Genomic DNA, 12,903 nt, shown 5'->3' on the forward strand with positions numbered 1-12,903 from the left:
ATGATAGTTTGTCATAATTATATTATAATGTGTGCATATTTAACGATAGTATATGAAGACAACTGCTTATTTCTATTAAAAAGAAATGGAGAATGTGTCCATGGGACACAATGCCCCCACTTGCATTTAATGTTATAAAGGGACCGGACTCCAGAACGGTAAAGGTGACGCCACCCAAATTCGAACTTGATCTGTGTTTTATGGTAAAAAGCTTCGATTATAAGTTTCATAACATTTGGTTGAGGCAAACTAAAGTTTGAGAAAGGAAACCAATTTTGGGACGTACGTATGGAAAGACGGACGTACAGACAAGGGTAACACTTACATAAAAATAGCCCACAGCAAAGTATTTTTAAGAGAAGCTTTATTATTACTATTCACATCATACTTTAAAATGAATGTCTGGGTATTTGTCCATTAGTAAATTGCTTGGCCTGAGTATGAATGGGATTTAAACCATGTTCACATCACTGCACTATTTTGTATGTACTCACTAAAACAGGTAGAAAAGATGGCTGCAATAGAGCTAACAGTCAATAACTTTAGGGGTTTGATTGCAAACTTTACCCCAAATCAGCATTTGGACATATATTGACTATTTGACTAATTTTCTACGCTTCATTTGTATTCATTGTACCTTCAATTTAACATGCATGACCATGTTAATTATTAGGTAATGTGACATAATTAGTACAATCCAATTTTGTACTTCTCGTGTCTTAAAAATGATAGAAAATAGTGCATAAATTAATATCAACATAGGTCGTTGACCATTATGAATAAAAAGAAATGTAAGGATATTATAGGATTAAACATATCTTTTCTGTAGGTTATTGATGTGTAAAATAGGCTGATGCCCTCACAGGCTTTACATTAAAGTCTGAAATGTTTTCGTTTAAAATGGGCCAATGCACTCATGAACTGAATAAGAACATAAATGTAAAGTGTTATTGATAAAAATTGTCCAGTTACTACATCAATAACCTTGAGAAAAAATATGCTCTATCCTTATAATTCTCAACACAAACATTTGTAATCTTTTTAATTAAATTTCACCTTTCTCGGATCCTTAGCATTCTGATCATGTGAGTCAGGCTTGAAAATATCTCAGTGAAATTGATACAGTGTTTACATTTGTTAAGAAAGTAGTGCCAATAATATGGTCTATCAAAGAGTAAACCAAAGAATGAAATCCTAATTGACCAATCACATTCAAGTATTTGTAGATATGCAAATCTAATAAGAATTATGTTGACAAGGCAGAAACACAACACCCATTACAAGTATTTGTAGATATGCAAAGCTAATAAGAATTATGTTGACAAGGCAGAAACACAACACCCATTACATTACAAATAAATGGGGAATGTGTCCATGGGACACAGATGATGCCCCCACTTGCATATCATATAAAGTTATAAAGGGACATAACTGAAGAACAGTATAAGTGACTGTACCCAAATTTGTACTTGATCTGAGTTTTGTGGTAATTAGTATTGTGTTCAAGTTTCATAAAATTTGGTTGAGGCAAACTTAAGTTAGAGAACGGAAACAAAAAAATTCAGCAATTTTTCCATTTGGAAAGGGGCATAACTCTAGAACGGTTAAAGTGACGCCACCTAACTCTAGAACAGTTAAAGTGATGCCACCAAAATTCAAACTTGATCTGTGTTTTGTGGTAATAAGCATTGTGTACAAGTTTCATAACATTTGATTGAGGCAAACTAAAGTTAGAGAACGGATACCAACTTTGGGACGTACGTACGGACGTTCAAGGGTAAAACTTAATGCCCCCTCTGCTACGGCAGGGGCTTAAAAAGATGCATTGTCCTACTGCAATAAGTTTCTGCTTCATCAACTTTAAGTCTAGTTGACATTAAATAACCATTAGTACTATAATGTATTGATTTAGTTTGCATGGACATTTAAAGTAAGTTAGAATATAAATAATATATCAGCAGCATAATTTCCCTGCTTTTAATGACAGAGCACGAGATGGAGAACAGCAATAAAAATACTTTGGATATTGTCAAGAGATTTTTTGTCATACTATCATTTTACTACAAATCCACACTGTCCAAGGAGACCAAAAAGTATATCACGAACATTCAAGTACAAAATTGTACTGCAATAAAGGCAATCAATATACAGAAATCCAAGTACCATGATCCCTTTGTTGAAACCCAATAAAGGAAAAGAAACAAATTCAATGCAATGACTTTTAATATTACCTCAATCACTTTTTCACTGTCAGACTAGGAATCCATACTATAATTGACCTTACAATTGATACATAGACCATGATGTAAATGCATACTTCTAAACACAATTTCAGCAAATCATTTAAACTTTAAAATTATGGCAATATTATATTTATATCCAATATTCAAGATAATGGCCAAATTTCAAAAGATTAACCATTAATTACAATTTTTTTCACAGGAAACAATATTGTAGCGAATGTAACATAACAAGAGACCAGCGTGTGGGGTACTAATTTTCATCAATTTTGTGGCTATAGGTAAATCTGCTGAACCATGAATAAAAGTGTACAACAAAATACAAGTTTCTTATAGATTTGTATGATGACATTGTTGACACTACAAAATCAAGAACTTACAAAATACAACAGGCACAGATCTCACCATTTTGAAAAGGGGAATTCCAACTCCCAGAACACGATAAAACGTTTGTATAATTAAAAAAAAAATAAATGAAACTAAAGGGGATTGGGGGGTTCCAACCCCCCGAACACCCTTGGGTCCGCCAATGATACAATTTTCTTGATTACATGAAACAGGAATTTAAAAAATCCCCAGTATTAAGCCATATAAAAACGAAAATCACCACATCCAATGTCAGTACTGTCATATATGAAGCTTATCGTTGATCGCAAGGTTGCCTAAAATTGCTTACATCCACTTCATTTGAACTTGGGTGGATAGTTGTCTCATTGGCAATCAAACCACATCTCCTTATTTTTTTATAGAAGTAACTTAACAATGAAATTTTTTTGAGTCCTTTAATATTCTTTGAAGATAATTTTTGTTTGGTATATGTGAAGTTGCAAATACCATAATGTCTCAAAAAGAAATGACATTTGTATATCAGGGAAAAGGGAGGGGGGGGGGGGGGTTACTTAATTTCTTTATTCTTTATATTTTTAGATAATTTTTCTCTATTATTTATCTACTTTGCCCATTATTCTCTTTTCTTTACATTTTAACACCCCATTATTCTCTATTCCTTTTACCTATTTTTGTCTATTCTTCATTTTTTTAGCTCTTTATTTTGCACTTTTTGCCCACTATTCTCTATTCTGTAAACCCCATCCAAAACCTTGTATATGATGTAATTACTCAAACAATGATAATACCTATAATTTTATTGTCAAGAAACATAATACTTACAACAGTAATGAGTACTTTGTTTTGCCTGCTCAACATCAGCACAGTACATATATATAACAATATAGATTTATAATAGGTAAACAATATAAACAATAGTGGGCATAACAATCCACAAACCAAGTTACAACCTTAAGGTGGTACCAAACACCTTGACTAAAATTAATTTGGATCGTTGAATTTTCAAAAAATTTTGACAAAATATTTACTTTGACCCTTTGACAAACATACAAAAATTTCAAAAAACTTAAACCACACACTTTATTGGAAAAAATTCATTGGATATATAGCAGTTTGACAAACACTAATTTTGATCATTGAGAAGCTTAATATTTCCTTAACAATAGAACGTGATTAAAACATTCAACTGATTTTACAGAGTTATCTCCCTGTTGTGTTAATTACCACCTAAATTGACGAATTTTCTATAATGTTTGTTCTATCTTCAAAGTCAATCGTGTTCATTGCTTCAAACTAACATTACAGGGATTTTACCAACTCTTAGCCAATGTTCTGTCCTGCTGTTTATTTTGATTACAAAAAGTTATTCTCAGTTTTCATTGATCTGAATACAATTATGACATCATAGTTCCTAAAAATTTTCTGTTGTAAAAATTGCATTCTTCCATCGAATCCGATACGAAACTCCAAGGAAAAAGCAATAAAGTTCTATGAAAGAACATTTTTTTTTTAAATGATTGAAAGAAAAATTTCTTGCTAATTCAGCATTATTTCAGTTCAGTAAGTATTTCAAAAGACAATGTACAGTACTTTAATAAATAACACTTATTAGTTTAGAGATAAAAAGATTGCAAGGAGGTAAAATATAACCAAATAAAAGAAATGTAAAAATGTTTATGCCGTGTTCAGGTGTGATCCATGATGCATCATTCAAACATTTTTTACATTATGCCTGTAAATATTGGGATTACTTTTTATGTATAGTGTAAAATGGTGAATAATTGATTGAGAAAGCTTCTCTTTGGATGACCATCTTTTCATGGAATAAGTCTTTGGAATTGACACCAAGCCGGGTAGACATGGGTCCTGACAAATTTTATTTAAATAAATTGGCAACACATTTTCTTTAAAATAGCAAAGTCAAAATTGAAACAAAATAATCTTGCACCATGCAAAAAATGGCAATAACATTACATGTTTGGAACAAATTGTCAACAAATTAACAGAACACACTGATATTTTAAATCATGCACACTATGAAATGACATTAATGGGTGAGTTTAGAGGCAATAACAACATTAGGCCACAATACTTAATTACAAATCAACATCTACCAAATCCAATCTGACATAAACCAGCAAAATTCACAAAAACTTAAATAAATAATAAATATATGAATATTTATATTAAAGTTTCTTATGGTACTATGAAAATTCATGTTGACTACTAATGAAATACATGATTCTAAACAGGAATGAGGCATACCATGTTAATGAAGAACGTCAAAATAGATGATGAACAGAAATCTGTCAAATGACCAACAAGATGAACAATTTAAAATATCTGAAGAAATCAACACTTTAGAGCTATTTTCCTAACGCTTGTAGTTTAAAGGTTTGGTTGGCTCAAGCATTGTAATTAAGATTGACATCTGCAATCAATAGATAGGCGGGGCTTCAGCTTGTATACATTATACTTTTGTTATTGGATGTTAAGTATAATGTTTAAATTTAAAAAAAAAGAATTCCAAAATCTTAATTTTATTCATTTATTTTAGAAAATTTATAGACTTCAAATGGAATTGTTACTAAGCCTTGATATATTACAGAAGTGTGACCTTTCTTTACAATAAGTTTTATTTACATGTGCATGGAATTTTCAAAATAAAAAAAATAATGTTATGAAAATGTATGATGATGATTAGGAGAAAAAACAATTCTTAACATATGATGATGTTAATTAAATAAGTTACCATACAAATTTAAATCTATCATATTTCATATAAGCTAAATCAACAGAAGGAAAGAAATAATTAAAAAAAGACTGTGAAGTAATAAAGTAATTTTTCTATAACCGTATTTACACTTTTGGTATTTAGCTGAATTTTCTCCGAATGACCTTAGATCTGCTCCGAATAACCTTCTGACGTCAAGCAACAATCACTTTCTAATTGAGATGTCAAATTTTACGGGAACTTGTGTGATTTTAAGTAAAGGCAGACAAATTTGCATACAAGTGTAAATACATCTATTAGGAAACTATTCCATAAAATAAAAACAAGAGTGCACACGCTGAAATGTCTCGCCTTCTTTACTAATCATTGATATTATGTTGATAGTCCTAAATATAAAGCTTTATTACAACTGTCACATAAACTTAACATTAACCAAGTAAACTAAACATTGACCAATGAACCATGAAAATGAGGTCAAGGTCAGATGAACCATGCTAGGCAGGCATGTACCGCTAACAATTCTTCCATACAACAAATTTAGTTGACCTATTGCTTATAGTTTAAGAAAAACAGACCAAAACACAAAAACTTAACACTGAGCAATGAACCTTGAAAATGAGGTCAAGGTCACATAAAACCTGCGTGACTGACATTTAGATCATAAAATATTCCAATACACCAAATATAGTTGAACTCTTGCATATAGTATTAGAAAAAAAGACCAAAACTCAAAAACTCAACTTTGACCACTGAACCATGAAAATGAGGTCAAGGTCAGATGACACCTGCCAGCTAGACATGTACACCTTACAATCATTCCATACACCAATTATAGTAGACCTATTGCATACAGTATAGGAAAAACAGACCAAAACACAAAAACTTAACTATAACCACTGAACCATGAAAATGAGGTCAAGGTCAGATGACACCTGCCAGCTAGACATGTACACCTTACAATCATTCCATACACCAAATATAGTAGACCTATTGCATACAGTATAATAAAAACAGACCAAAACACAAAAACTTAACTATAACCACTGAACCATGAAAATGAGGTCAAGGTCAGATGACACCTGCCAGTTGGACATGTACACCTTACAGTCCTTCCATACACCGAATATACGAGACCTATTGCTTATAGTATCTGAGATATGGACTTGACCACCAAAACTTAACCTTGTTCACTGATCCATAAAATGAAGTCGAGGTCAAATGAAAACTGTCTGACGGGCATCAGGACCTTGTTAGGTACGCACATACCAAATATAGTTATCCTATTACTTATAATAAGAGAGAATTTAACATTACAAAAAATCTTTATTTTTTTTTCAAGTAGTCACTGAACCATGAAAATGAGGTCAAGGACATTGGACATGTGACTGACAGAAACTTCGTAACATGAGGCATCCATATACAAAGTATGAAGCATCCAGATCTTCCACCTTCTAAAATATAAAACTTTTAAGAAGTTAGCTAACGCCGCCGCCGCCGGATCACTATCCCTATGTCGAGCTTTCTGTCGCAGGCTCGACAAAAAACAAGTAAAGAACTTCTACTCAATTGACAAAATCCTAATAAAAATTATTTGTCAACAAGCAAAAAAATCCCTTAACCATCTTCTCCAAATAGCATTAATTTCTCAAAAAAAAGATCAGCTGCATACTTGGAAAAATAGCACTAAATTGTGGGAACTATTGTTATCTAGTTCGCTGCAAGTATAAAAACAAATGAAATAAACACTACATATGCAATTTATTGCAATTAGTAGTTTTTTAAGGGGCAAAGATGTCTTTAATCCATGTCATACATAATTACAACGTAATCAACATGTACAAATAAATATTCTAATTTCCTCTGCAAACTTTGGAAAAAAAAAAAGTATGTAGAAAATTTGTTAAATTTTAGAAAATGTTTTAAAAAAACTTTATGTTCAATATTACAGATATTCGTTCAAATTACCATGATTTTCAATATAATACAGAAACATTTACAACAACACACATAACAGCAGCATATTTTATCTAAGTACATATTAGAACATTTTTTATGTCCTCAAAATTAGAGTGAAAAGAAAGACTTCATTTTTAACTGTAATTTAAAAAGGAACAATCATATAATTGATAATAATATTCAATTCTCACTATACAGCAATTTCTGATAATAAATTTTTTTCAGCTTAAAATTGGCAATAATCTTTACCTTTCATTTAATACTCCATAAAAGCAGTTTGATTGTCAAGTGGAATCTTACATGATTTTACATTTTTTTTGGTATTATATCCAGAATTAACCCATTCTCTAAGATGAATGCTAATAAATAAATGCATTGCACAGCAAAGAGATTGAAAACCGTATCATAAAAAATTAACAATACAAAACTATAAAATGCTGTCCATCTTTGCCAACAAATTGTATGTCAAATCATCTTGCAGCCTGACATGTTTCTGTTTGTTGAACCAAATCACTATCCATTTCTTCTTGGCCTTTTTTCTATCATAACTGAAACAAAGTATATTATTGTTTTACACAAAATATCCGAAAGTGCTTTAAAAAAACCAATAAACAAGAAATGAGCAGCCAAACTGACAGTAAACTTGGTTTTCTGCATTGTGAAGGTAACAATTGTAGAACTTAATAAGAGGGAATGTAGTGATTACAGGGAAAGGACATAAAGTGCTTTTTTCCCATCAATCAAGGACCATAACTCCTAAACGACAGTAGTGAAAATAGTCAATATCATACTTGACCTCCATTTTGTCATCAGTAACAATAAACTGTATATCATAATTTGATAAGAATTGGTTGAACAGTTCATATTAAAGAAATGGCACAGAAACGTCATAAAGTGCCATTTTTTTAATAAATAAACTGTTAACACAGAAATATGTCTCGCCTATTTGTTATTTTGATAATGCAAATGTTGAAATTAAAATAGCAATACTTTAACATGTAAGTTATGCAAATATTCAAAGTCAATGAACCATGACTGAAGGTACAGGGCTAAACAATCTCCATGGAAATGAGATGTGCCAATGCTAATACAACTGCAAACCAAATACCATTGACTTTTCATAAGTCGTTCCCTTTAAACAAACCTAAACACAAACATTAACTTGTAAACTATGTAAAAGTTTCAAAGTCAATGAACCATAATCAGTGGTGGGGCTATATAATCTCCATGGAAATGAAACTTGCAAATGCCAATACATTTGCATACTGAATATCATTGACTTAACATTAGTGGTTCATCTTAAAATGACCTAATCACAAACCAATACATGTAAACTAAGCAAAAGTTTCAAAGTCAATAGACCATGACTGAGGGGTAAGGACCAAATATTCTCCATGGAAATGAGATGTGTTAATGCTTATACAACTGCATACCAATTATCATTGACCTACCACTAACAGTTACCCTTAAACTGACCTAATCACAAACTTATACATGAAAACTAAGCAAAAGTTTCAAAGTCAATAGACCATGAATGAGGGGGCGGGGCCAAATAATCTCCATGGAAATGAGATATGCCAATGCTTATACAACTGCATACCAAATATCATTGACCTACCACTAGTGGTTCCCCATAAACTGACCTAATCACAAACTAATACATGTAAACTAAGCAAAGTTTCAAAGTCAATAGGCCTTGACTGAGGGGGCAGGGCTAAGTAATCTCCATGGTAATGAGATGTGCCAATGTGAATACATCTGCATACCAAATATCATTGACCTACCACTAGTGGTTCCCCATAAACTGACCTAATCACAAACTAATACATGTAAACTAAGCAAAGTTTCAAAGTCAATAGAACTTGACTGAGGGGGTGGGGCCAAATAATCTCCATGGTAATGAGATGTGCCAATGCTAATACAACTGCATACCAAATATCATTGACCTACCACTAGTGGTTCACCATGAACTAGACCTAATCTCAAACTAATACATTGTTGACGCCTCCGCCATTGCTGCAGACGCCGGAAACAGCATACCTATGTCTCGCTTTTTGATTCCGTCAAGGCAAGACAATAAATGGACCTTTGCTTCTGAACGGTAAAAGTGAGAATCTGTAGTTTGCCATTTCATTTCCTTTGTCTTTTCGTAATGGTAATGTCTGTTCTTCTTTTATTTCTTGTTAGAATTGCCTCCCTGGTATAACTATCTTCTTACTTTTTTTATAACAATTTCTATATATATTTCACATTTTCTTTATTCATTTATAACTTACTGATGGTTTCTGTGGAATATCTTTTTGTCTTTGTTCTGCAATATCTAAAATGAGTAAATGTTTTTAAGCTTGATTAATTCTGAATTTGATTAGGGTTTCAGTTTGCATATATATTTTTCTTCAAATATCAAATAAATTTGTGCACCAAAAAATACACTACAAATGTGGAGGGTAATACTGTGTACATAAGAGTATTATCATATTTTTTTTCAAAATGCATACATGCTGGTTATCTCCATGGATGAAAATTTAACCATGGAGGAACTCTCACCAGGACAAAACCCAGCATGTCGTGATCGACAATATTTCATTCCTACATTTCATTGTAAGGAATAGTGAATAGACTGATATATTGTTTATTATATTCATTTCATTATAGAATAACCAATATTTTCATTAATTGTCATTTGTAATTTGTCATAATTCCAATCATGCCAATGTCAGATTATTAAGTTGCAGTAGATATTCAAGTATTTACTTTTAAACTGCTAATGAGATTCATTATGATCAATAACTCCTGTTATTTGGCATGAAATTATGTTCTGTTTTATGATTAAAGGTGTAACCTTGTACTTGTTAAAAAAGGGGATGCTGATTGTGTAAATCAATAAAAGCATGTGTTCTTCTAAATACAAAAGTATTGATTTTGGCCCCTTTTTCCTAAACCGTTAGGGTCCTAACCCCCAAAAGCAATCCCAACCTTGCTCTTATGGTATAAAACCTTGTGACACAATTAATTAGCAATCGATAGATTTTTTTTTGCCCCTTTTTGGGCCTTAATTCTTAAATAGTTTGGGCCATGACCCCCAAAATCAATCACAACCTTCCTTTTGAGGTATAGAATCTTGTGGTAAAATTTCATAGAGATCCATACACTTATACACAATATATTGTCCTGAAACAAGAAAAATGCTTATTTTTGGTCCCTTTTTGGCCTTTAATTACTAAATAGCTACGACAATAACCCCCAAAATCAATCCCAACCTTCCTATAGTGTTATGAAACCTTGTGCTAAAGTTTTATACAGATCCATACACTTATACTCAAGTTTATATTGTCGGCGAACCAAAATGTCTTCGGATGCAGACGCAGACATCGCCATAACATAATATGAACGTAAAAAATTTTGTGGTAGTGTATAAAGCTTCTGTCCAAATTTCATCAAATTCCATAATGGATTGACAAAGTTATTGTTGTCACAAAAAAACTTGTAAATAATTATGTACATACTTTTGACAGTGAAAAAATCTGATATTTTCTTATTTGTATTTGTATCTACTAGAACTGCATCAACATCCATACCATCCTCATCATTATCATCATCAGTTGGTGTGGGAGGCTGTACAGAGGGTACTGATGGGGGAACTATATGTCCTGTATTGTCTAAGCACATTTGTCCTGAAACATTTTGGTTTGGGATCGAAGCACAGTTTTCATTAGCATCTATATTGATATCATCCAATTGTTTCTGAGCTCCTGTAAACAACAGCTGTTTTGTCTTTTCTGAAAAATATTTTCTCTGCATTAAATCATATTTTCATGTTTAGCTTCTTACTAAATAAATATTTTTTTCATGCCATGCTCTATGCTCATTTTAACATTGGTAGGCATTGATATTTGTCAATATTTTTTTACCAAGCCTTGGCCTACCCATGTTAAAATGTACATAGAACATAGCATGATAGAATCATTTAGATGCTAATAGGAAATTCTGAATTTTTGTATTTAGAAGCTGACCTATAAGACATAATTGAGACAGCCACATTTATTTAAAGAAGCAACAAACACTCTATAAAACCAACCGTTTCACACATAAAAAGTGAACAGATACATATAAATACTTTAAGCAAAAGCAACACCATCAAAATTTTCTATTTTGACCTCAGGCATTGTTCAAAATATCTAATGTTCTATTGGAACAAGGTTTTGTTTACAAAGCCAAAGAGTGTCATCTTAGAAATCTATATATCTATGTTAATTCTTATTCAAATCTGTTTTGAATATAATTTTGCCCTATTCGAACTAAGCACTTCATATACCATGACTGAAGACAATATATGTTTCTTGACCTCAGAGAAGGATCCTGCAAGAAGCTTTTTTAACTTAAAAATAAGGGCTTCTCACAAATACTGAAAATTTAAACTAAATTTGTGATGAGACTTCTGATATGTAAACAGTAAGGAGTGTTGTTTCTGACTTTTTTTTTACCAGACTAGCTTTTCTGTAATCGAGAGCCCTTTTTGCCCTTGCTTTCCAAATCAAGTGCCATCTTTCATGTCTTTTAATTCCTATTTCAAGTTAGTGGTCATCTTGGTGGCAGCTGTACAGAGCATGTTTTTTATTGAGTGTTTTACTGCTATAACTTACATGACTTACGTATAGAAAGGTTTACTTTTATAACTTACATGACTTACGTATAGAAAGGTTTACTTTTATAACTTACATGACTTACGTATAGAAAGGTTTACTTTTATAACTTACATGACTTACGTAAAGAAAGGTTTACTTTTATAACTTACATGACTTACGTATAGAAAGGTTTACTTTTATAACTTACATGACTTACATATAGAAAGGAAAAGAGGGATACTTGTTCCAAGGGAAAAAGGTTACTTCTCAAATCATATATATATCTTTCAACGGCTGTTAATCTGTTATAATATTGTAATATTGTATCTATGAATAAGAGTAAAAATACAATAGACATTGAGGGGTACTACTTATACAGGTGATTTCAGAATCACCTTTTTAAGTAATTTTGGCATTGAAAAATAAAAAAATTTACAAAATCAGACACAGACTTTTTAAAAGAACTGAAACAAGCAATTTGAGAAGAAATAAAACGCTCTGCTGGGCGCAGCTTGATACGACTGCAGAGGTCGAACCCTGAACAGTTGGGGCAAGTATGGACACAACATTCAAGCTTGATACAGCACTGAATTTGGATTGTGATTAAATATTTGACACAGCATAGGTTTCTGACACAGAATGAATGTGGTCTAAGAACTTAAATTTTTTTAATTTACCTATTCAAACCATATCATTATCATTTGCTTTTATATATAAATCAGAAATAACCAATTTAAAATGGAAAATTTTAAAGAAAAAAAAACCCCAAAACTTAGAAACGTTAAAGGGAAAGTCCACGATTTTTTACTTATCACCTAAATATGTTCATCTTAACATAAAAAACAAATTCACAAAGTTTTAAATTTATATTCTTTCTAATAACGGAGAAAATCAAGTATTTGTAACTTTTTTGGTTGACCTACGTCACTGGGTTGTGACGTTTTAACCCGATTTGTTGAATCATGGGAAAAAATAAAATCTGTTAAAGTCTTAATTGCTT

General features: G+C 31.7%; 1 protein-coding gene across 1 annotated transcript in view; it reads right to left on the reverse strand.

Annotated features, from left to right (window-relative positions):
• Positions 1 to 3,367: 3,367 nt before the first annotated feature.
• LOC127738736 (uncharacterized) overlaps positions 3,368 to 12,903 on the reverse strand; it is a 28,335-nt gene continuing 18,799 nt past the window's right edge. The window contains exons 2-4 of the mRNA XM_052250076.1: positions 10,785 to 11,057; positions 9,555 to 9,598; positions 3,368 to 7,826 (exon numbers count right to left, since the gene is read on the reverse strand). Coding sequence (XP_052106036.1) covers positions 7,821 to 7,826; positions 9,555 to 9,598; positions 10,785 to 11,057 — 323 coding nt within the window. The 3' untranslated portion in view covers positions 3,368 to 7,820. The remainder of the gene's footprint in view (positions 7,827 to 9,554; positions 9,599 to 10,784; positions 11,058 to 12,903) is intronic.

The sequence above is a fragment of the Mytilus californianus genome, unplaced genomic scaffold (assembly GCF_021869535.1).
Source record: "Mytilus californianus isolate M0D057914Y unplaced genomic scaffold, xbMytCali1.0.p SCAF_4, whole genome shotgun sequence".
In the NCBI taxonomy this organism is placed as follows: Eukaryota; Metazoa; Mollusca; class Bivalvia; order Mytilida; family Mytilidae; genus Mytilus; species Mytilus californianus.